The sequence below is a fragment of the Carlito syrichta genome, unplaced genomic scaffold (assembly GCF_000164805.1).
Source record: "Carlito syrichta isolate Samal-C Ts95f unplaced genomic scaffold, Tarsius_syrichta-2.0.1 Scaffold302456, whole genome shotgun sequence".
Lineage (NCBI taxonomy): Eukaryota > Metazoa > Chordata > Mammalia > Primates > Tarsiidae > Carlito > Carlito syrichta.
Window position 1 is genome coordinate 47,660 of NW_007246552.1, and position 26,213 is coordinate 73,872.

The 26,213-nt window shown below is 41.4% G+C and overlaps 1 protein-coding gene across 1 annotated transcript in view; it reads right to left on the reverse strand.

The window, feature by feature from the left end:
• Positions 1–26,213, reverse strand: part of RREB1 (ras responsive element binding protein 1) — a gene marked incomplete at its 3' end in the record, with an annotated part of 150,604 nt that overhangs the window by 47,601 nt on the left and 76,790 nt on the right. The window contains 2 exon segments of the mRNA XM_021711702.1: positions 21,430–21,593; positions 23,241–23,330. Of these exon segments, the coding sequence (XP_021567377.1) occupies positions 21,430–21,593; positions 23,241–23,330 (254 nt within the window).

Below are 26,213 nucleotides of genomic sequence, written 5' to 3' on the forward strand. Positions count from 1 at the left end.
CAAAAAAAAAAAAAAAAAAAAAAAAAAACAACTTCTCCATATGGAGTCAGAAATTCCACCTTTGCTTTTAATGTCTGTCTATCTGCAGGGGCAACACAGCACCTGTCTATAGTCTCTTCCTCATGGCAGCTCTTCAGATAATACAGAAAGATCTTTGCATTTCTCTTCAAAATTAAACAACTACAGCCCTACCCCCAAACTCTGCTCAAAAGTCTGTTGAATTATGCTGGTCCTATCTAGACTTGGTACCCTCTCCAGTTTACAGATATCCTTCATGAAATGCTAGATTTCATGATGTGGCCTGAGGGCTCAGGACACCTGGCCTGGGCTATGACCTCCAGAAGCTAATTTAAAATGGGGGCCTGGGTCAGTGCTGCACTGTGTGTTTAGCAGAAAACCTTAGTTCCTACCGAGTTTACTGTCACCTCCGATCCCCATGATTCCTTCATTCAAACTGCTATCAAACCACGTCCCCTCCATTCTGTACCTGTGCAGTTAACAGATGTCTTTTCACCTTCTAGACTGGTAAGAATAAGAAAGTCTTACAATCTATGGTGTTGGCGTGGTTCAGAAGACTAGAACTTTCATGCATTGCTGGCAGGTGTGAAAATTGGTAACCCTCTTTCTGCAAAATGGCTAAGCAATAGGGATGAAAACTTTAAATATTTAAATCCTTACCCCTAGTAATTCTACTCCTAGACATTTGTCTTAAGGACTAATAACTAGCAAAGATCTATGTGCAAGGGGGACCCAGAAAAACCCAGAAATTTTGGAGGGCGAGCCTCTTGTAGTACAGGTTTCCCCTGCTAGGTAAGTATTCTAGGAACCACCAGTGTTAGTGTACCAGCTAGCACTGTTGTGAGAAGCTATGTTCTGTTTCAGTGAAATTTCTTTTGGAGATTCTTTGAAAGCGTTTGCCCATTTTATGATAGGCGATTTACACGAACAACCTGCCCACACCTTGCTGAGTGTTCAGCAGTTTTTGACCAAAAACAGCATGACCCCCATGCCCGACCCTCGCCGTTCACCCAGTCTCACCCTGAGTGACTTTTTTTGTTTCCCCAGATGAAAAAAAGTCCTCAAAGGGAAACATTTTGCCTTTGTGGATGTGAAAAAATAATGAAACAAAAACGGTAGAAGCACTAAAAGACATAAAAACTGACAAGTTCAAAAACTTGAGCCCAGAAGTTTGAGAACAACCTAGGCAACATAGTGATAACTCATCTCTACAAAAATATCAAAAAATTACCCAGGCATAGTGATGTGTGCCTATGGTTCCAGCTACTCAGGAGGCTGAGGCAGGAGGACTGCCTGAGCCTGGGAGGTCAGGCTGCAGTGAGTCATGATTGTGCCACTGTACCCAGGCCTAGGTGACAAGAGTGAGTCCCTGACTCAAAAAACGCCCACAACAGTTTTGAGCAGTGGAAAAAGCATCTTGATAGGTATATTGCATCAAATGGAGAATACTTTGAAGGTGATGAAGTTTAAACATGTAAGAATAAATACACTTTTTAATAAAGTCTAGTTTGTTCTGGGTCCCCTCCCTCATACAAGGATTGAAGCATCATCATAATCCACTGATGGCTACACTGTACAGATGCTAACCACAACAAGGTATTTACCAGCTGGGCTTACTATTTCTAACTGGCCGCTCTGCATTTCCTCTTGCCCTCCTACTGCCCATTCTCGACATAGCAGCCAGAGTGAGTTTCTAACACGTAGGTCTAATCATACCACTCTCCTGCTTAAATTCCTGTTCTTAAAATTAAATCTGATTTCATCTGTTTCCTGGACTTTGAGTGAGCACCTTGCCCTCTTCATCCCAAGGCCCTTTCTGACAGACTAGCACCCTCTGGGTCCCTCAAACTCACCCAACTAGTTCTCGCCTCAAAGACTCAGGCACCTGACCTGCTGCTCCTTCTGCCTGGGATGCTGCACCCCAGACCTTCCCAGGCCTAGGTCCTGCCATGCAGGTCTCACCTCACGCATCCTTCCTACGAGGCCTTCCCTGCGGCTCCCCTAACCCATCCATGCTGGTACAGTTTGAATCTCTATCCCCTCCAAATCTCATGTTGAAATCTAAACCCCAGTGTCGGAGGTGGGGCCTAAGAGAGGTGTTTTGGTCAAAGGGTCAGACCCCTCATGAATGGTTTGGTGCCTCTCATAGGTGAGCAAGTTTTCTCTCTTGATTCCTGTGAGATCTGGTTGTTAGAATCTGGCGTCTTCCTCCCCCTCTCTCGCCAAGATGACACACATTCCCTTTCCCTTCCACCATGAGTGGAGGTTTCCTGAGGCCTTAGTCAGAAACAGATGCTGATGACAGGCTTCCTGTACAGTCTACAGAGCTCTAAGCCAAAGAAATCCCTACCCCACCCTTTTTGAGTCAGGGTCTCATTTTGTTGTCCAGGCTGGAGTACAGTGGCATGGTCATGGCTCAACCACAGCCTTGACTTACTAAGCTCGGGAGATCTTCCTGCCTTGTATACCACTACATCTGCCAACACTTCAACAGTAGGAATCCTGCCACACTGTGGTCTAAGGAAGGAATTTTATCAGAACTTCTGGAGTCAAGTGAAGTTTTCTTCTATTTATAACACTTGGGTGGCTTTTACAGTGATGAACCAACACAAATATTAACAGATTAGTTTTTAAACTAGGAGAAAAAAAGTCTAAATCTGAGTAATTTGGGGCATTGATAGGAGCCTATTCTGAATCTGGGGAAAAGTTTTCCTCCTGTAAATGTAATCTTGCTTTCTAAAATTTGAAAAGGTCCATTTTAGTAGGGTGGGCTGCCTGTGAGAATACTGAAGAGATTGGAGCTAAGCCACACAGAACACCTTGTGAATGCCAATTAAGTAACTCCAGGGAGACAGGCCAATCCCTAAAATCTGCCCTTTCCTATCTCCCGGAATGACTTCCTTTCCACTTCCAAATACAGGAACTTTTCTGCTGATCTTTCTTAGGCATGTAAGTTGTTAGATTTGGGAATGGGGTCAGGCTCTTAGTCATTCATACACTGGCTTGCTCTGAGCAGCAAGCAGGAATTTGGGTAAATGAAGCAGCAGTATGGGCAGAAAGAAGTTGTAGTAGATAGAGACCATGTGATGTAATGAAGTTCTGCAGTGGTCTTTGGGCCGTAACACAGTTTACGTGTTAGATCCTGGTTCTGCCACCTTGTAACCATGAAGATTCCACAGTATCTCGGGTTACTTCTGTTTCAGTTTCCACATCTGTAAAATGGTGATAATGCTTTCGGTCTCCCAGAACATTGGTTTTCAAACTTTGGGCCTTTGACTAGCAGCATGGGCAGCACCCAACAGCTTGTTACAAATGCAAATTCTCAGACCCCACTCCAGAGTTGCAGTCTGGCAGGCTCTGGGTTAGGGCCCAGCAATCTAGGGTCCACAAGCCCTGCAGGTGATACTGAAGCCTGTTCTTGTGTGAGTACCACAGGATCACAGTGAGCTTTTTCAGTTCTTTGTACTGTTTGCAGGTTGGGTTGACTGTCTGACTAGGATGCTGACGTTTTATTGGATGCCAGTATTAAACCTCTCCCAGACTCATTTTCCAATATACCAGCAGTCTCTGCATCAGTTTACCAGGCATAAAAACTGAACAAAAAAGCTGGGAAATCTAACATTCTTAAATTCTTTTGGGGGCAAGATCTTCTGGGAAACTCTCAGTAAGTTTAAATGAGTCTCAAACCAAAGATTACCAACTGGTAGTTTTCCTCACGGCAGATCTCAGACATACTTCAAGCTCCCCCATATCTAATTTACATGTGATGGCTAAATCTCAGGATAGGCTGGGCATGTAGACTCACACCTATAATCCCAGCACTTTGAGGAGCTGAGGAGGGAGGACTGCTTGAGCCCAGGAGTTCAAGACAAGCCTGGGCCACATAGCAAGACCTCGATTCTATAAAAAAATTAAAAAATTAACCGGACTTTGTGGCACACAGCTGCAATCCCAGCTACTCGGGAGGCTGAGGTGGGAGAATTGCCTGAGCCCAGCAGATTAAGGCTGCAATAAGCCATGATGGTGCTATTGCACTCCAGCCTGGGCAACAGAGTGAGGCCCAGCAGAAGAAAGAAAAAGAGAGAAGGGGGAGGGGGGCAGGAAGGAGGGAGGAAAGGAGGGAGATGAGAGGGAGGGAGGGAGGGGGGAGAAAAGGAGAGATCTAGACACTTTCAGTATTTGCTAACTTTTCAGCCTTAACTTCCTCATAGGATTATTAATAGAGGAGCTGAATTATTTGGTCCGCTGTGTGAATGGCACCGTAAGGAAAGTCACTGTGCCAGTAAACAGAACATTGTACACAATGAGCGCTCGGCACTGCCCAGGGCTCGCCAAACTGAGGGAACAGGTTCAAACAGGTTCTGGCAGCCTGGTTATAGAAATATCCCCGTCCGTACCTGTTGCTAGCTTTTCTTGACCCACAAAGCCTTGTGATAACTAAACAGGGAATAAGTAAGATTAAGAAGCATCACAGCTGTACAACCTACATTTCTGGCCCAAGAAAAGTACGTCTTACAAACATCTGTGTATGTTTTCATAACAAATGCCTAGAAGAGGAGTCCAGGGTGGAGGGATGTGGGTGATGCTTGTAATGTCAAGTTCTGGGCAAGCACACAGGGGGATGAACTAGACAGAGTGGGAGAGGACTGGGGAGGACAGTAAGGCAGAAACCAAGCGAGTCCCAGTGTGGCCCCACCTGTAAACGCAAAGCCACCTTCTAGTAATTCAGGTGTTGTTCAGGCTCAGTCATGCTTGTCCAGGAGGTAGGTCACACCAGCTGTGCCAGGGTGTGGAGGAAGCTTTGACAATGCATAAGCACCTGTGCTGACCTAAAAGCCAGGCCTCTCAGAAAAAGTCTAGAAGTTATCCTGGCATGAAGTGTCAACCTGCTATCTATCGGCTTGCTGTGGGAATGTGTTGGCCAGGTGGCTCCCAGGACTCTCAGGATGGTTTTGGTGAAAAGCCTGGACACCACAACTACCCACCACTGGCCAGTTAGATTCCACTGCCTCTGACGTGATCGATGTGGCCCACGAAGGCAGAGAAAAAGTAAAGTTCTGCACCTTGGTCCTGACACTGAGGTTTATTCCCACTGCCCTCACTCAAGGTGGTGTCTATAAAGACCACATCTTTCAGAGCACAGATTAAATCTCTAAGAGACCCTCCTTCCCTGAAATACTAGGGCAATGCATCCCAAGGGTATCTCTCTCATCTTGCTGACTGCAGCTTAGCACTCTGACGGATAAAGCTAACGTCAAAGTTACTTCAAAGCAGGGGTATGCCAGAAGTTCATTTTCATGCTCCTCGTTAGCAAACGCTTTCAGGGATCTGAGCGCCACTGCTCATCAGCCCATAGCTTTTCTCTAACCCCAGACTTGGGGGTCACAGTTTTTTTGGATGGACCACTATTTCTGCTCTCCTGTCTCAGTACTGGAGATGACAGTTCCTTTTCTATCTTGGCCCTGGGCAAAGACCCTCCCAGATTCTTGGTACAAACACCCCTTTATTGATGGACTGAGCAAGAAATGTAATGCCTGAAGATTATTTTTTCCTTAAGAACCCAGCCAACCTTCAGGCAGGAAAAGGGAACCCTTTGGCTGCTGCATTCCACGCCTTTTTCCTCCTTCTGTGCTGACACTGGACACTGCTGACTTCAGAACAGAGTCAAGAGATGATATTCTCTAGCTACTTACTGTCTACTTAGAGAACAGAGGGCCTTTCTCTGCTGAATTTACAGCTCCTTCCTCCTCTACTGACTTTCAGATCCAGTGGTGGGGAGCTTGGCAGTCGGACTACGTCAACCAACATCAACCTTTTAAAAATCTTTAACACACTATTTCTAGCTGCCCTAGCTTTGAACCAGGACACCATAAACCCTCTTGGACTTTTATCTTTCCTTTTCCTTCTCTCGTTTTGCTAAAATAAATTTTCATTTGCTATACTCTCCATGCATTATTTAGACCCCATACCTGCTTACAAAATCTACACAGATACATAGTACATACTTCCATACAAAATCACAGATTCTTACAAATAATAATAATAATAAAGACCTCAGAGGTTGGAGGAGTTGACCTTTCTCTCAAACAGAGAGAACTCTTCTTATTCACACAGAGCTGAAATCGGTTAGCTAGGACCTTCCCTGGGTGAATCCAGAGAAACAAGTGGAATGTTATCATTTTCCCATCTGACAATTCATCAAATAAGCATCTCTGGGCAGCTGCCATGTCAAAATAGACTCTTCTTCTTCCCCAGGCTAAACTCCTTCAATTTCTTCAACATTCACATACAGCCTGGGGTCCAAATCCCACACTCACAGCTGGCCCTGTCCCAGTCTATTTACAGTCTTAGGTGATGAAGCCCCAGCTGAGGTCACTATTCCCAAAGTCCAGAGTCTGTTACTCTAAGGAAGGTCACTGCAAGCCCCACCACAGAGATAGGATTCCCCAGGCAACAGCCAAAATCATACACACCAACCCCCAAACCCAAGCTTTGTGGAAGAATGAAAACGCTGAAGTCACAGAGACCATTTCTCATTTCAGCCTTGAAGGGAGCTCGCTTTAGGCAGAACCTAGACATTCACACTTGTTTTCTTTTTGCAGAGGAGGAGGAGATGCTTATCTTCATAAAAGGTTGTGCTAAGTCACTGTTACTCCTCAGCTTCTTCCAAAAGAGGAAGGAGAAATGCTCAGGAAGGCTCATTCAAGATGGTCTGCCACATGCCCAAGAGGACAGTAGAAGGTACAACTAGTGGGTGCAGGAAGGGAGCTTGGTAAAAAGGAAAGCTACCACCACTCTGGGAACACCATGTTACAGTGTTCAGAAGTTAGTGAGAAACAGCTAAGAAGGAAGGGGGAACCAAGACCAGAGAGAATATGAATATCAATGAATACAAGAGCAACATCACCTGCCAAAACCACCTAAGCAACAGTCCCTCTGTACTGTACAGGGCAGTTTACAGCCACCTTTTATCTCAAATGAATAGATGTGATACACACGTGGCTTCTGCTTTCCAGAGATGGCACACAGAATCAAATGATGAGCTACAAGGGAAGAGTAGCACACTGTTTTACCAAGAGAAATCGAGGGAGAGGAGAGTTCGGGGAAAAAGGCTTCTGATCTTGGCTGGATCCACAGCATTACAGGCCTCAGTTTTTCCACCCATAAAATTGGAACAGCAGTTCTCTTGAGTGAGCAGGATTATATAAGCATGAAGAATAAGAAGTAAGTGCTGACACCACATGGCAATGAGCCCATTATGCAACTGAATCTCTGGTTTAAGGAAATACAAAATCTTTCTCCACTGATGGTCAAGAACCTCTCAATTAAGTATCCCAGAGCCCCGAGAGAACAGAGAACAGCCCACAGACACACATGTGTGGCAAAGGTGAGGTGGAGATCCATGTCATGAGTACACAGGCTACGACTTCTGTGCTTCTTGCTCACTTGTTAGGAGGAAAGGGAGGGGGGTAGATGTTGCTGCTAATCACCTTCCTTACAAATCAGAAGAGGGTTGACAGTGAGTGGGCACACTTTGATGTTTGCTAGCACCAGCTTGCTCAGCCCAAGCAGGTTGGACAGGTTGGATATTTAAACAAAGGCAGAAAAATGTGAGGCATAAAGCCCTAGAAGTGCTACACTGGAACGGCTACACTGGAATTGCCGCCAGCACCCTGCAGGTTTCAGTTTGTGATCTAACGCTACAAGTCAGTCTCCCTCTCTTCCCTCCTCCTCCTCCTCCTCTTTTTGACTTTGCCTTTTTGTGTTACAAAACTAAACTGGACACACATTCAGGATCTGTTCAAAGTTCTCGGGGCGTCAGGCAAGGGGCAAGGTGGGAGAGAACACAAGAGCACAATGTACTCCAGAGCAAGGGTCGTCTCCCCACTCACCCTAACCCTACCTCCAGCAAGCCCATCCTCTACCTTCCTTGGCCTAATTTCTTGCTCTCACAACTGCCCGCCTGTACAAGTGTAGGCAAGCATGATGCTCCAGATTTTGATGCCATCTACCAGTTTTACCTAATAAGACTGAGTTTTAGAAACACTTCAACAATATATGTCAAAAAATATCGCACTGCCTGCATTTGAGACAATTTCTTTTCCATCTGCTTGCTCTCTAGAAAACAAACTCACAAACACCACCTCTGCCAAAACAGAAGAAAGCTGAAGTTATAAATATTAGCATCCAGTTGGCCGAATAATAAAAAGCTGATTTTAAACCAGATCATAAATCCGAGAAACAATGACAGGACAAAAAAGGCTTGACAGGCGCTTAACACGTCCACGTGCTTGGACAGTTTTATAAGGTTATGCTCTCTGGCATAACTGAACTCAAACTGGTCCTTCAGAGAGAAACTTAGAATCTAAAGTAAGCACCAGTTACAAGTACATTTTTCAAATGTTCTTTCAAAAATATAAAATAAGCATGCTGATTGTTAAGGGGTATTAAAAAGAAGGGGAAAAAACAGTAAAAGGGAAAATGTTCTGAAGAATGTCAAGCTAGCAAACAGGTCACACAAAAAATTATCAGTTACTACGGGCCAGGTTTCTGCTTTGATGCTTTGTGTTTTTTCTTATTTGAATAATAAAATTCTGGGACAAGTCACGCTTACCCATTTTTTCCCTTAGAGTGTTGGTGGCTTTCTATTAATACTACTCACAAATTTCTAAAATGCAAAGTAAAAATTCTGGGAAAAACCACAAAATCATATCTAATAGTATAAATGCAAATCCACACTAAAAAATCTAAAAACACCACATAACAAGCAATAAAATAATATGTGACGTGTTCAAATAACAATAGGGATTTGCACAATTCAGAAACTGCAACTTAGCATATGGCAAACAGGTACTCTACAAAACATGGTTATCAGACTCTTGGGTTCTTAGAAAGCAGTCTATGTCATCCTCCATTGTTAAAGGGCCCAGAGTCTATTTTCTCACTTTTATAACTCCACATGGTTAACTCATAAAAGGAACTGATGGGGTATCTTAAGGGAGATGAGAAAGTAAAGTAACTACAATTTGTTGAGCAACTAAAGTGGCCCACAGGCTTGGACATATAACATTTAACCCTTATAACAAACTCTGTGAGTAAAACATTACCCCCGTTAAAGATGAAAACATGAAGCCTCTCTTGACCATTCCCAGAAGTATCCTTTATCAGTCCTAGCCAGAAAGGAAGAGTTATCAGAGAACTCAGAAGCATCACAAAAAATGCCGTTCCAGTGTAGCTTTTATTTAAACCACTACTGAAGTGAAAATAAAAGCACACAGGTTTCAAATCCAACCAATGAGATATAAAGAAAGGCTAAAATTGTTGAAATATAATCAAACAGTAAAGTTATGTGGTGAAAGCTTAATAATGCTATTAGGGGAAAACTAGTAGCTTACACATTCTGCTGTGATAAACAGACTTGTAAACGTTCACTCTTGAGGGGAAGATTATGGGCCTCTTAATGATGTGGGCTCTCTCTCAAGACAGTAAAAAGCATGTAAGTGGAATGATCAGGGAATGGCATATTATACTTAAATAATTTTTCTTTTCTAGTTAACAAATTGAAGTTTCAACCCCAGTTATAGAAAAGCTCTCTAAACTATACCAGAATTATGTGTATTTCTGTATACAGAGTACTAAACGTGCTTAAAACTGCTTTTGATACCCAAGTACTACCATGAAACTACAGTTCCATCCATTTGATGCTCAACATATGTAAGGATATACATATATGCGCCTTCTTATAATTATGCTAACTATGTATTTATCATTTACATTACATTTATGCAAACTCCTCACCAATGTCTGCAGAGAGCTGCATGTGTGACCACAGAACATTTGTGATCTTCTAAGTGGAGTTAAATGTGTGAAGATCTCTGGGCATCCCTGAAGGGCATTTTCTTTTGTCTTTCCTCCTTAGATGCAGACAACTGAATATTTTTTTCTTCTTTTTTCATATAAATATTTCAAGAGAAACACAAAATTCACACAGTCCTAGGCAGGGTAACCTACATATTTTTATCCTGCAAATAATTTCTTCCCATGCGAACTGTCCTGATACTTTCCTTCCTGCAGAGGAATATGTCAGTAGAAACAGGCACCTGGTGATTAAAGGATTCATTACAAGATGGGACTGGCTGAACCTCTGAGTGGTCACCTCTACCCTTGAGAAGCAGCAAGTGCCAGAACTAACTACAGGGTGTCCTCAGAAACTTGCTATGACCATGACAGAGGTTCACAGGGCCCTTCCTCTTGCTGGATATCAAGAGTAAAGAAATGACTGTCCCTTGCTCTCACAAACACTGTCCTACCTCTGCTCTTTCTCTCGCTTAACACTAGCCACCTGTTCCAGATACCCAAGTGCAGTTGTGCATGCCAGGGGCTGGCTTAGCCTAAGCATCTGAGAGTAGCATGCTAAATTCAGAGCCTCCCTGGTCTCATTTGTCATGGAGTAGGTCACATTTCTGTGCAGCTAATATTTTCTTCAAGCATAATAGGAACACATAAGCCTCTGTTCCTGAAGACTATCCGTTGTCCAGAGGCATCCTTGGGGCCTATGTCTCCTATACTTAGCAACAGAAAAAAGCATGCCCGTAGCAGTAGGAAATAAAGCCTGTGACAAAACAACTAGATGATGTTCCAAGGATTTCTCTTTCTCATCTTCACCCTTCTAATGACAGCTGAATTACAAACACATCCTCACTCTTCAGAGTATAAATGGAGAAGTTAGTCACGACAGTCTGCCCCTGCCAGGGTCTCCAGCGTATCCTTAAACATAATACACAGCCAGGTTCGGTGGCTCAGCCTGTAATCTCGCACTTTGGGAGGCCAAGGTGAGTGAATTGCCTGAGCCCGCGGGTTCGAGACCCGCCTGGGCAACTTGGCAAGACCTCATCTCCACAATAAATCAAAAATTAGCCAGGTGTGGTAGCGCGCGCCTGTAGTTCCAGCTACTTGGAAGGCTGAAGTGGAAGGATCGCCGGAGCCCAGCAGGTCGAGGCTGCGGTGGCCGGGAGCGGCCACTGTGCTCCAGTCTGGGTGACTGAGTGAGACTCCAATTCAAAAAAAAGAAAACAAGCCAGGCTCGGTGGCTCAGCCTATAATCCCGTGCCTTGGGAGGCTGGAGTGAGTGGATTGCCTGAGCCCGCGGGTTCTCGCCTGGGCAACTTGGTGAGACCTCATCTCTACAATAAATCAAAAAATTAGCCGGGTGTGGTAGCGCGCGCCTGTAGTTCCAGCTACTTGGAAGGCTGAGGCGGAAGGATCGCCGGAGCCCAGCAGGCCAAGGCTGTGGTGGCCAGGAGCGGCCACTGCACTCTAGTCTGGGCGACAGAGTGAGACTCCAACTCAAAAAAGAAAAAAACAACAAACAAACAAAAAAGAAAACAAAAACAAAAACATAACACATGCTCCATGACTCTACAGTTTAAAAGTCTATAATCTGCAAAACAAGGAGCAAAGTGGAAATCAACTCCCTATTTTCCTAAGGCAATTATGGTCTGCAAAATACAAAATGTCAATTTTAGAGACAGGCTTTATTCCAAATGAAGCACATTTTTCAACTTTCTGTTTCAAGTATCATTTCTTCATAGCTCTGCAGCCTGTCAGTTTCTAAAACAAGCTTTGCAAACTGCAAAGCTCAATGCCCTTTTTCCTACATTGAGCTCTCCCAAAGGGCGTGCTCTGGCTCAGTTTCCCAAGTTTGTTTTGGAAGACAAGCACCATTCAATCCAAATTTTCAACGTGGGAGCAACTGATAAAGAGTTCTGGGAAGTTAAAAGCTGGGGCCACGGTGATGTTTCCGTGATACATGTTTTGCACTTTATGGCAACCTGTTATCCTGCTCGGGAATGAAGCTGTGGTTACAAACGCTTGGGACAAAGGATTTTCAAAACTCAAAAACATGAGAATCCTCAGACAGGGAAGTGGCAACTCACAAAACTATACCAGCTATGGTAACAAATTAAGACAGTCTTTCCCCCATCCTTTCTCAAAATGAGCTGGAACTAGCATCACTCTCACCTCCTTACTTGCCAAAATATAATTACTTTTAGAATGTCACATTAATTTATTTTCTAGGAAAAAAGTCTAAGAAGTTACATGCTTAATCAGTGCTATAAAGCAATTGTCAATGACTATACATAATTTAATATGCTACCTTCATTCTGTGAAGTTTATTTTATTTTACCAATACAACAATTCTACTGAGGGTCCTCTTATAAAACTATAAGGAACACCTCTATATCAGCTAAGATTAACCTGCAACCTGGAAAGGATGCAACTCCCAGAATCTGTGTTGTGAGATGAGACCCACTGAGTGTTTAGCAACAAAAATTCTGGGGTAGACTCCAGATCTGCCTCAAGCAGCCAACAGCGGAGGGCTAGGCTCATCTGGAAGAGTGTGCACCCAAGGAGGTGTGTATCCCACGTGTGTGTATGGACAGCCTTCAGAGCAGGGGGTGAGCAGAACGTGGGGGAAGGATGAGCTGTATGGTTCTCATCTGTGCTATGTCCAGACTGGTCTTGTGGAATCAAGCCCTTGGAGAAATGAAAACCTAGAAATCCACACTACAGGGAATCATGCCACAGCGTGGTCCTACCCAACCTGTGCCCCTCATGGGAGAGATCAAAAATAAACTCACAGGAGAAACCAACTAAATCTGTAATTTAAGTAAATACCATTATCTATTTGGGATAGACTAAAAGAGCTCAGAGCCACGTCAGATGAAACTGGCACAGTTGAGGGAGGATCTATAGCAGGTTAGAAACAAGAAGGAATGGTGGTGCCCTGATGTGGGCACTCTGGGCGCCCTGTTCTCTGATCCCTCAGCTCAGCATCTGCTCTGAAGCCCACGTGAGCAAGCTCCTGGGCACTTGTTTTTCAATCCCAGCAGGTGTCGACAGACCATGGGAAGCAGTGGTAGTGAAAGGGGAACAAGAAAAAAAAGAACTTTGGTGCCAAGCACCACTCTCTCACAATCTACTAATTTCCTTGCATGCTCATCAAGACCTGGGTTTGCATTGCTCTTTTAATTTCTGCACACATGTCCCAGGGCAGCTCTGGTCCCTGATTAAAGTAACACAGGCCCACAGGTATGTGCTTGGACGAGATCACAGCTCACTACTGGAGTCTCAAATTCTGGAACAGATCCACCAGGGCAAATAAATCTAACTCCACTCTCTCTGGCACATTTTTATAATTTTTTTAAAGTACCATATTGTCAACAAATGAAGTTGGTAATGACTTTGCTGTGATAGATTATCAAAATCTGAATGTTCTTTTAACTCATTATTTGCAATTTTTTACAGAGATGTTAATAAATTTAGTGTGATAACCTCCAATATTCCAAACAAACTTTTATTATTTAAATTACAGATTTAGTGTAGCAAAGAGCAAAACAAACAAACTTTAAAAAAAAACCCTCTCAATTTATTTCTGGCATTATATGAATATATTTTTCCCTGTGGTACATAGAATATATACTTTCCCTCTGTGGTACATACATACTTAATATATTTTCCCTCTGTGGTACATACAACAACATTAGTAGCCATTTATTTGTATGTATTATTTAACAAACACTACTCTAAGTGTTTTGCATGTATTAATTCATTAATCAGCACAACATTCCTTTTGGGGAAGGTACAAATAATACTGCCATTTATAGATTAAATACTTAGGCACAGAGAGGTCAAGTAACTTATCACACGGCTAGTAGTGGAACAGTTCTCTCCCATTGTCATTATGGTGCTTTCAGCTCTAATAATACAGACTCAGAAATAACCCCCACCCAGGACATGTCCATAGCACATTGTAAGTAATCCTTCAGAGCCCTTTTACAAACATTATTTCATTTGGGCCCAAGTTCAGTATGTGGCATTACTAAGCCATTTTGTTTAAGTGTCAAAAAATTAAGAGACTGCCACAAAGTTCTACAGAATTAGGACTGGAACTCAGTGCCTAACAGTTTAGTCCTCTTCTCTGAATCAAGATGCCTTGAAATAAATAAAATCAGGAGAAAAAAACCAAAAATTATCACAGACAAATACCCCTAAGGCCTGCATTTAAAAAATATTAACAACTTCAAAATACAGTGATCATAAATGAGAAATGTATCTTAGGATATAAAATCAAGGGCTATGCTATAAAAAAAATTCGAGGCTAGGTACAGTGGCTCATACCTATAATCTCAGCACTTTGGGAGGCTGAGGCAGGAGGACTGCTTGAGGCCAGGAGTTCGAGATCAGCCTGGGCAACATAGTGAGACCCTGACTCTACAAAAAATTTTAAAAATTAGCTGGGTGTGGTGGTGCTATTCAGGGGACTGGGTAGGAGAATCACTTGACACCAGGAGGTTGGGGCTACAGTGAGCAATGCCTGAGCCACGGCACTCCAGCCTTGTTTACAGAGCAAAATCCTGTCTCTAAAAAAAGTTAAAAATGAAAAATTCAAGATCATTTTTCTTTTCTCTTTCTCTCTCTTTTAAGTCAAGGTCTCACTCTGTCACCCAGGTTGGAGTACAGTGGGACAAATCACAGCTCATGCTGCCTCAACTTCCTGGGAACAGACAATGCTTCTGCCTCAGCCTCCCAAGTAGCTGGGACTACAGGAGTATGCCACCACAACTGGCTAATTTTTTAAAAAAAATTTTTGTAGAGGCAAGATTTTGCTATGTTGCCCAAGTGCCCCGGCTTAAGCAATCCTATGCTCAAGCAATCTCCTGCCTCAGCCTGCCAAACTGCTGGAATTATAGGCATGAGCCACCGTGCCCAGCAAAAATTCAAGATCATCCCTAAGTTTACCCAAGTATACTCAAACAACATGCAGTAATAAAATTCAGTTAAAATAGTTGCTGCAAAACCTATTCCATGGTCATAGTAGACTATGCTAGTGACAGAGATAGTCTATCTTTGAAAATAATACTCTATGACAGCATAGAATGTTGAGAATAGGAAAAACAATGAAAGAAGGCTTGTTTCTAACTTGCAAAGTGACACAAAAGCTACAACAGTTATTTTTCACTTATAGGTTGGACACCCCAATCAGAAAATTCAAAAGGCTCCAAAATCTCAAACATAATGCCACAAGCAAAATTTCACTTTACCTCATGTGATAGGTCACAGTCAAAATTTCATTTCATGCACAAGATTAGCAAAAATATTCTATAAAATTAACTTCATGCTATATGCATATGGTGCATACGAAATATAAATAATTTTTGTGTGTAGACTTGGGTCCAGGTCCTATCCTTAAGGTACCTCATTATGTATATACAACAAATATTCCAAAATAATTTTTAAAAACCCCAAATCTAAAACAAGCATTTTGGATAAGGAATACTCAACCTGTTGCAGCTAAAAGCATGGCTTCTGAAGCCAAACAACCTTTGTTCAAATCTTAGCGGTATCTGTGACTTTGATCATTTTTTTCATCTGAAAATGGGATAATTATACAATCTTTACAAGGTAGAGCACATAAAAATAAAGAGAGATCAACAAGGAAGTAGAATACTTGAGCATTGCTATAAACCAACTAGACCTAACAGCATATCTATAGAACACTCCACCCAACAGCAGCAGAATACACACTCTTCTCAAACAGACATGGAACACTCCCCAGGGTAGACCATATGCTAGACAATAAAATAAGCCTCAATAAATTTACAGGAACTGAAATCATGCAAAGTATATCCCCCAGTTACAATGGAATGAAATTAGAAATCAATAACAAATTTGGGAAGTCACAAATTTGGGAAAACTGAACAACACACTCCTAAATAACCAATGAGTCAAAGCAGAAATCACAGGGGAAATTTAAAAATATGCTGGTCAGGCACGGAGGCTCTTGCCTATAATCCCAGTACTTTGGGAGGCAGAGATGAGAAGACTGCCTGAGTCCACAGGTTTGAGATCAGCCTGGACAACTTGGCGAGTTCTCATCTCTACAACAAATAAAAAAATTAGTCAGGCTTGGTGGTGTGTGCCTGTGGTTCCAGCTACTTGGAAGGATCACCTAAGCCCAGCAGATTGAGGCTGTGGTGGTCGTGAGCGTGCCATTGCACTCCATTCTGTGTGATAGAGTGAGATTCCAACTCAAAAAAAAAAAATTGCTGAGATGAATGAAAGAGAAACCACAACATACAAAAAACTTTTGGATACAACTAAACCAATACTTACAGGGAAACATATAGCTGTACAAGGGGGGGAGGGGCCAAAAAAACCCAGAAATATTTTTTGGAAGCCAGGCCCCTTGTAGTACAGGCTTCCCTCTCTAGGTAAGTGTTCTAGGAACCCACTGGCATCAGCATACCAGCTAGCATTGTTGTGAGAGGCTGCGTTCAGTTTCAGTAAATTCTTTTTTGGAGACTCTTTCAACATGTTTGCCCATTTCATGACGGGTGATTTACAAGAAACACCTGCCCATACCATGCCAAGTTCAGCAGATTTTGACCCGGAATAGCATGATCCCCATGCCCCACTTTCCCTATTCACCTGATCTTACCCTGAGTGACTTTTTTTTTGTTTCCCTGGATGAAAAAAGTTTTCAAAGAGAAACATTTTGGTGATGTGGAAGAGGTGAAACAAAAAATGGCAGATGAACTAAAAGGCATCAAAATTGACAGGTTCAAAAACTGAGCAGTGGAGAAAGTTCCTCAAAAAGTGTATTGTATCAGATGGAGAGTGCTTTGAGGGTGACTGAAGTTTAAACATGCAAAGACACAATTTTTCATAAATAAATTCCAGATTTTTGGGGTCCCTCTCTCATAAATGCCTATATTTAAAAACAAGCCCCCAAACCAATAATCCAATCTTATAAGGGCAAACTAAATCTAAAGCAAGAGGAAGAGGGGAAATAATGTTTAGAGCAGAAAATCAATGAAAAAGAGAACAGAAAAACAATAGAGGGAAATCAATAAAACTAAAAGTTGGTTCTTTGAAAAGACCAGTAAAACTGACAAATGTTTAGCTAGACTGACTAAGGAAAAAAGAGAACTATAACCAGATAAGAAAGAGAGGCTATCACTATGACCTTACAGAATAAAAAGGATTATAGGGATATCATAAATAATTATATGCCAATCAATTATATCACTTAGATGAAATAGGCAAAATTTCTAGAGAGATACACACTACTGAAACTTGATTCAAGAAGAAGTAGAACATCTGAACAGACATATAACAAGTAAAGAAATTAAATCAGTAATTAAAAAATATGTCCAGAAAGAAAAGCCCAGATAGTTCCACTGGTCAATTCCACCAAACATGTAAAGAGTTAATACCAACTCTTCATAAATGTTTCCAAAAAACAGAGGAGGAAGGCAAGCTTTCCACCTCATTCTATGAAGTGAGTATTATTCTGACACCTAAACCAGATAAAGACATCATAAGTAAACTGCAGACCAGTATCTCTTATATAATCTAAAGAAATTCATCAACATAAATGAAAATAACTATATGCTATGACTTAGTAGGATTTATTCTAGGAATACGGTAGTTTAACATTTAGAATAGAGGGCAAAAACAGATGCAAGAAACCACCTGACAAAATCCAATGCCCTTTCATGATAAAACACCCAACAAACTTGGAATAGAAAGGAACTTCCTCAAACTAATAATGGGCATATACAAACACAACTAACATACTTAAATCAGAAATAAGACAAGTATACCCATTCTTTTCTATTTGACATTGTACTGGAGGTCCTAGTCAGGGCAATTAGGTTAAAAAAAAAAAAGAATGCAGACATGATATAGGAAAACTTAAGGAACCCACTCAACTATTAGTGAATAGTTTAGGGAATGAATAAGTGACATCAGCAAGATTACAGGAAACAAGATCAATATATAAAATTTAACTGTATATGAAAACACTAGGAATGAACAAATGAAAAATGAAATCAGAAAGTAATTATACTTATAACAGCAGCAAAAAATTAAAATACTTAGGAATGCACTTAACAAAATAAATATAAAACTTGTACTCTGAAAACCATGAGACATGGTTGACAGAAATTCAGGAAGCCAGGCATGGTGACTTACACCTGTAACTTCAGCACTTTGGGAGGCAGAGGCAAGAGGACTGCCTGAGCCCAGGGGTTCGTAACCAGCCTGGACAACTTGGCAAGACCTCAACTCTACAACAAATCAAAAAAATTAGCCAGGCATGGTGGCACACGCCTCTAGTTCCAGCTACTTGGAAGGCCGAGGAGGAAAGATCACCTGAGCCCAGCAGGTCAAGGCTGTGGTGGCTGTGAGCATGCCACTGCAGTCCATCTAGCCTGAGTGACAGAGTGAGACTCTGACTCAAAAAAAGAAAAAGAAAGAAATTCAGGAAGACTAATCTTTCATGTTCAAGGATTGAAAGATTTAATATTGTTACGATGGCAATACCCTCAAACTGATCTAGAGATTGAACACAATCCCTGTAATTGTCCCAGCTGCCATTCCCCACCATTTTTTTTTTTTTTACAAAAATTGTCAAGCTTATCCTAATATACATATAAAAATTAATGCAACCCAGAAAAGAAACAATTTTGAAAAAGAAAAGCTGAAGGACTCATACTTTTTGATTTCAAGACGTACCAAAAAGCTGTAGTAATCAATACACTGTGGTACTAGTCTTAGGAGAGATGTATAGATCGGTGGGATGGAACTGAGAATACATAAATAAACCTTTACATTTATGGTCAACTGAATTTTCACAAGGATGGCAAGGAAATTCAGTGAGGAAAGAAAAGTCTTACCAATAGTATAAAAGACTGAACTTGGATCCCTTCTTTACACTATACACAAATATTAACTCAAAATGGATCATAAATTTAAATGTAAGATCTAAAACTATGACACTCACGAGATACCACTTCATACCTCCTAGGATGGTTGTAATAAAAAAGAGAAGTAAGAAGTGTTGGCAAGAACATAGAGAAATTGGAACCCTCAGACATTGTTAGCGGGGACATAAAATGTTGCAGTCACTTTGGAAAACAGTTTGATAGTTCTTCAAATTGTAAATACAGAGTTTCCTAAGTGTCTGTCAAGAAAAATAAAAACATATGTCCACAGAAAAAGTTGTACAATAATGTTTAGCAGCATTATTCCTAATAACCAAAAAGCAAAAACAACCCAAATGTCCATCAACTGATGAAATGAAATGTGGTATATCCACACAATGAACTGTTATTTGGCAATAAAAAGGAATTAAAATTCACTTAATCGTACACTTTACATGGGTGAAATGTATGGTATATGAATTATACCTCAATAAAGATGTAAAAAAATAAAATAAATGGAAAGTGCTTAGCCCAATGTCTGACTCCCAAGGGATCACAGCTTCAGAGATGATTATTTGTAAAATGCACTGCCAGAGGTGTCACTGTAGAAGACAGTACTTTTATAGGTGTGCTTAATTCGATCACAGACAGTGTCTCAAAGTGGAAGTTTCCCAAATCAGGAGTGATTGAACCTATGACCAAGAAATGTCTCATGGAGGACCACAAGTGGGCAGTGGTCAGGGTCACAATGCTACAAAAAAGATCCTCCTCACCAATGTGTCCACTGCCCCTGCCAACTAAGAGCTGGCCCATGGGGAGTTCCACTGAGCAGGGGCTCAGTGGGAAAAAGTAGGGGAGCCACTCAAGCCAACATGTAATACCTCTAGGACCAGATTTTAAGAAGGAAAAGTATATAAAGAACAAAGGACTTTTTGGGAAGGCTATAGGGTGAAAGGAGTAGGCCTAAACATTGGGCAAAATGATACCAACAGGCTGACATGGTCAAAAAACAAAAGGCAAAAATGTAAAATGTGTTAAAAAAAAAAAAAAAGTGACACTATTCAATTCCCTCTTTGCACCCAAAAACACTCCTGGGAAGAGATGAGGGGCAAAGAAAATAACCCATCAGGATTGAAATTTATGAGGAAAAGAAAAGCAAAACACTTTTAAAAGTTCTTAAAATATTCATACCTTTCTTGAAATCATATCTCATTTCTAGGAGTTCAGAGTGAGATAGTCATAGGGGTTTAATTATTACAGCATTACTTTCAATGCAAATAATAAATAATATTTATTGAGTGCTTACTCAGTACCAGGAACTGTGTGTGTGTGCTAAGCTAATCCTCATCATAGTCCAGTGAAGTAGATACAATTACAAATGTTGTTTTAGGCCGGACACCGAGTCTCATGTCTGTAATCTCAGCACTTTGGGAGGCTGAGGCAGGAGGAATGTTTGAGCGCAGGAATTCAAGACCAGCCTGGATAACAGAGCAAAACGCAATCTCCACAAAAAATTAAAAAATTAGCTGGGTGTGTTGGACTGCACCTATAGTCATAGCTATTCGGGAGGCTGAGGTGGGAGGATCACTTGAGTCCAGGAATTCAAGGCTGCAATGAACCATGACCTTGCCAGTGCACTCCAGCCTGGGCAACAGAGTAAGACTCTGACTCAAAATATATATAATAAATAAATAAATACATCATTTTAGAGATGAAGAAACTGAAATACAAAGAGGTTAAAGAGCTTACTCAAGGACAAAAAATTTACAAGTAGCAGAGACTTGAATTCAGGTGCCCAATTCCAAAATTAAGAAACTTACTACTATACCAGTATGTCCCAAGTATATCATCAGTGGCACATAAAATGATTTTAAGTAGAATAAACAGCCCATCTAATTTTAGTATTCATATATAATCAAATATAACTATTATATCAATTTTTAAAAAGTTATATAAAGTTTTCTTTGAAACAAATATGGACAAATTTTACTCAACTTTTTAAAAGAAAACAGATTAAGGACTGGACAGGAATATGGAAAAATAAACTCCTTAAAACATCTGCAATCACTCTATAAAGTATATTTTCCATTGGTTCATCCTACAAAATTTCAGTATGTCTACCACCAAGCTCTCTCCCACCTCTGAGAGAGCACCTTTCTCAGGAAGTAATGTCCTGACATTTTTCTTTTTCTTCATTTTATCCTGAAGGTCCAGGGCCTGCCAACTTAACCATTTACCAAAAGGGTCCAGGAATATTTTGCAAGGAAAAAATCCTTTGGGGAATCTAGTAAGCACACAAGTATTTTTTAAAGGGCAGGGATACATGAATTCTCTTCCCCCCGGGGTTCCTCTGTATGTGATAAGTTGCCTACTTCTGGCACCTAAACAAAGAAACTCCAATTAGCAGAGGAGGAATAACTCTTTCATCCTGAAGAACCCTAAAGGGACACAAACCTAGCCAAGACACCTTTATTTCCCACAATCAGACACTTCTAGCACCCCCTGAGATAGCATGCATAGCCAAACAAAACCACCTCTAGTTATTCCATACAGTGAACAGGACTCAGACTCTGCACCTCTAGACAAGTCTATCAACATCCAGGTGTCAGCCAGCTACCCAGCAAAGGGTGTCTTCACCCACCTGTGCATGTTCCCATTGGTGGTAAATGACTGGCCACACACAGTGCACTTGTAAGGCCTCTCGCCAGAGTGCACCAGCATGTGGCGATCCAGGGAGCTGGCCGAGCTCAGCGACTTCCCGCAGATGCTGCACGAGTGGTCAGCTCCTCCAGTGTCCGTGTTGTGCTGCGGAAGCCAATGATCGCAGTGGTCACTTAAGAAGATGGGTCAAAAACTTGGCTCTTAGGAAATACAAATCCAGAGCTTTATAAAAAACCAGTGAAGTATCATGGCTGTTTTTTCCTGTTTCATTTTAAAGATCTTCCTAAAGGGGCAAAAAATTTCAGGAACACAGGCAAATAAAATTTTTGTATGATCTTCCATTCCCATGTTCCGGTTTTGAAAAATACTTCTACTTACTACAAGGCTCGTCTTTCTTTGAAACACAGAGATTAACTGACTATATGTATTAACTCCTATAAGTAGGAGGCTCTCAACAACAAAGCAAATTTGTGAAATTCAGTTCTCACATTAAGAGTCAACATCCCTCTTTCAAATTTGATGACTTAGGCCTGCTGTCAGAGAGAGAGAACTGAAACCAGCACAGAGCACAGAGTTTTAGTATCTGAAATATAGTGAGAAGGAATATTTCTAGCCAAACTCAAGTTACTTTAGTAACTTGATATTATTATTCAGAACCATGTTATGCTTTTATTTATTTAATTAATTAATTAATTAACTTATTTTTTTGAGTCAGAGTCTCACTCTGTTGCTCAGGCTGGAGGGCAGTGGCATGCTCCTGGCCACCACAGCCTTGACCTGCTGGGCTCAGGCGATCCTTCAGTCTCAGTCTTCCAAGTAGCTGGAACTACAAGCATGCGCTACCATGCTCGGCTAATTTTTTGATTTATTGTAGAGATGAGGTCTCACCAAGTTGCCCAGGCTGGTCTCAAACCTGTGGGCTCAGGTAGTCCTCTCATCTGGGCCTCCCAAAGTGCTGGGATTATAGGCGTGAGCTACCACGCCTGGCCCATGTTATGATTTTAACAGATCAATCCTTCACTGTTCTATATTCATCAACAGTCGAGTCATTTATCAGCCAGAACAAGAAAGGGAGAAGGGTACATCTTGCAATAAGGAGAAAAGGTGAAAAACATCCCAAATCAAGCAAATCCTCTGCTACATGACGTATGTTCATATTGATATAAAGAATAGGGGCTGCACCTACAATCTCATTGTGTTGTAAGGGATCTGGTTCACAATGACAAGCCACATACAATGAAAGGTCTTATGCTTTATGGGTGACCAGTTAACTTGATGTTTGCAAATTTTTTTTTTTTTTTTTTGAGTTGGAGTCTTACTCTGTTGCCCAGACTGGAGTGCAGTGGCCGCTCCCAGCCACCGCAGCCTCGACCTGCTGGGCTCTGGCTATCCTTCCACCTCAGCCTTCCAAGTAGCCGGAATTACAGGCATGTGCTACCACGCCCGGCTGATTTTTTGATTTATTGTAGAGATGAGGTCTCGCTGCCCAGGCGGGTCTCGAACCCGTGGGCTCAGGCAATCCACTCACCTCAGCCTCCCAAAGGCGCGGGATTACAGGCTGAGCCACCGAGCCTGGCTGATGTTTGTAAATTTTGAGAAGGGATTCTGGATTGACCTGGGACTTTGTCACAGAATACACACACAAGTCATTTCAATACCCCACCCCCCAAAGTGATTTAAAAATATTAACTTTAAAACAGACACAGCCATAACTCATCCATTAAAATCCAATCATCCTGCCCTCTGTTAACAAAGAGTAATTTAAAACAAAAACAGAAAAGGGCAGCTCACCTGGCGAATGTGCATGGTCAGCTGGTGCTGAGTAGTGCAAATCTTCTCACACAAGGGGCAGTTATAGGAAGACTTCTCCTCTTTTGTTTCCTAAAAAGAGAGATTAAGAGGGAAGATAAATTTCAAATCATGGTCAACGAGTACCTTTCTTTCTGAAGAAGCACGTGTGCACTAAGTGGCTAAGAGCATGGGCTCCAGAGCCTGTCGAGGTTAAAAGCCTGGGCAAGTTGCCGTCCTGCCTGCCACAGTTTCCTCATTTGTAAGATGGAAAAAACAATACCACCTACCACATTGTGCTGTGATGCAGGTTAAATTAATTAACACATGCCAAGCACTAGAATAGTAGCAGGCTCATAGTAAGTGCTCAATAAACACTAGCTTTCTTATTACACAGGTACCACTTACTTAATGGTCTGTAATGGTGAAAAATTAAGCATCGAGTCATAGGAGAGCTAGAAAGGAGTAAGTTTTCCCCCAAGTCCAACCCAGGCTCTAGGCACTATTTCCCATTGGGCTGTGGGACCCACAAGAACATATGAGAGACAGTGAAGCCTCACCCTGCCAACAATGGGAGCCCTCAGTGCCCATCTGTGCATGCAATGGACAAAACATGGCTCCTTTGTCCACTGTCAACATCTGCTTAACAGTGTTCATAAATAACAAATGTAAAAATAAAAACCAATTAGTAGGAAAAAAAAAAACTCATTTAACTCATTTGTTGAACCAGTAGTATTTTTTCTGATGTCTAGGGAAAATAGATTCATTTTTTTTGTTTGTTTTCTTAAATATATTGAATTATGTTCTGAAGAATAAATGTCATTTTCCATAACTGTACATACAGAAAAGAAATAGAAACTTAAAAATAAATAAATGACAAATGAAAATATATTTAAGAAAGCTGCCTGCCAAAACTTTGATAGGAATGACAAATCAAATTGAAGACTTCCACAGAGGTAACAAAAGAACCAGTTCACTATCTGGTAAGGTGGATCATTTTATGTTCTCTCAAAACATACAAGACAAGCTCCTTTCAAGCAGCATATTTTACCTTTTTAAGAAAAAGGCCAACCCCTGCTTACCTAACCTTATGTTATAGTTCCTAGAGTTGCTAGTTGTACCCATCCTTAAGCCTCATAGGTCCCTGTCCCCTTCCCCAAAACTAAATGGACTAAGGCTTAGATGCCTCTCCCAAAAACTTGGAATTGGGATGCTCAGAGACTAAGATCAGTGGTTTTCGAAAGATCAGCAAAATCACCTGAGAAACTTTTTAAAATATAAATATACATTTCTAGACATGATTTTTGACATGTTAAATAAGAATCATTCAAGGGGTAGAAATTTAACCCCAGAAATCTGTCTCACAAGCTCCCCCGAAGATACTGTTATGCGTCAGGTTTGGGGATGACTAAGTTACTAAGTTAGGTGGCCAGGAGCACTTGAATTGAGAGTTCATGTGGAGTTGGGGCCGGACCCACGGCTTGAGCCTTGGCAAACACAAGCCATGGGAAGGCAGCAAAAGATGTCAGAGCTAACTGAAGCAGGAGATCAGGTAACCAGGAGTGGGGTAGGGGGAGAGCATTGTTTCTAGGGCTGGTCGCTCTGTCTAGGCTATGGGTTATCTCTTGTCCTAGGGTATCTTTCCATAGAACCCTTTTTTACTTGCACTCATCTGAATGAGTTTCTGTTTCTTGCAAATAATACTAATTATTGAGCACTTACTATGTGTTAAACTCTATATACAGAAGCAGTAGGTTTTTTCACAACCACTAAGAGACAGCCACTGTTATGAATCCCATCTTCTGGATAAGGAAACTGGAGTAGAGCGAGTCAGGTAACCTGTCCCAAGTAATAGAGTTATTAAGTAGTAGACATGGTATTAAAATTCAGGCAAGCTGCTCCACGGCCCATGCCCTAAATCACTATGCTGTATAAAGTCTGACCCAAAAAAGGATTAATTCCAAGGCACAGAAAGGAAATACCCTTGTGGATGCTTATGGGAGATGAATGGAAATAAAAGTCACCCCGAAGAAAATAAAAACAAATGGCGCCATAAACCAGATGGGTGGAGTGAACACATGGTGTCTAGTTCATAACCACTTTCTCTCTAGTTCCTCTTCAAAGGCTAATAACAAGTCTCATTCTAAGCAATAGGACCCTTTTTCTAATCTGTGGAATTGGGTCTAAGAACTGGATGTTGTACACATTTTCTCACTCTCAAAAAGAAGTAAGAATATAAATTCTATGGAAGCTGAACATCCTAAAGGCAAAAAAATGTCCAGTCTCACGCAGTTAGTCATTATGCTTCCAGTCCTCTCAGAGATATAATGGGATGGGGTCAATACCTTCTCAGTTCAATTCTATGACTACAATCAGAATGAAGCTTTCTAAGGGTCCCCACAGGTAAATACAAAAGCAACAGCAACAAAATAAAGCATTTGCTATAACAATGAGGGATGTCTCACAGCCCAGTCCAAAGCTGGGATCCAGTTCAATCTTTGGCATATTGTTGTTAAGAGATGCCAGGGATGTAAATATATCTTTAAAAACCAGGTCTACTAGTGGCCAGTCTCTTGAGACAGTTTTTGGGGGTTGTTTTTTTTTTTTTTTTTTTTTAAATCATCTTCCATTCACCTTGAACAAGACACCAAACACACTGCAACTGGTGGAGCTGTCTGGTATTGATTCTGGAGTTGATCACTAACGGACACAAACCTTCTCTGAGGTACGCTGCAGACCATTATACAGGCCCACCAAATCTAAGGTGATCTCTGGGAGGAGGTCTGCAGACTCAGATTTACTTTTTAAAATTAAACCAAATAGAAAAGTGAGCACTGCGATACTGGAAGAGGCCTTCCTGGGGAATTCTGAATCTAGATACTACAGTCATGCTGGTGGAAGGAACACAGTTCCTGAGCTGAAAGATAAAATTAGCAGCTAATGTGATAACTAACCATTCCATAATGAAACAATCTG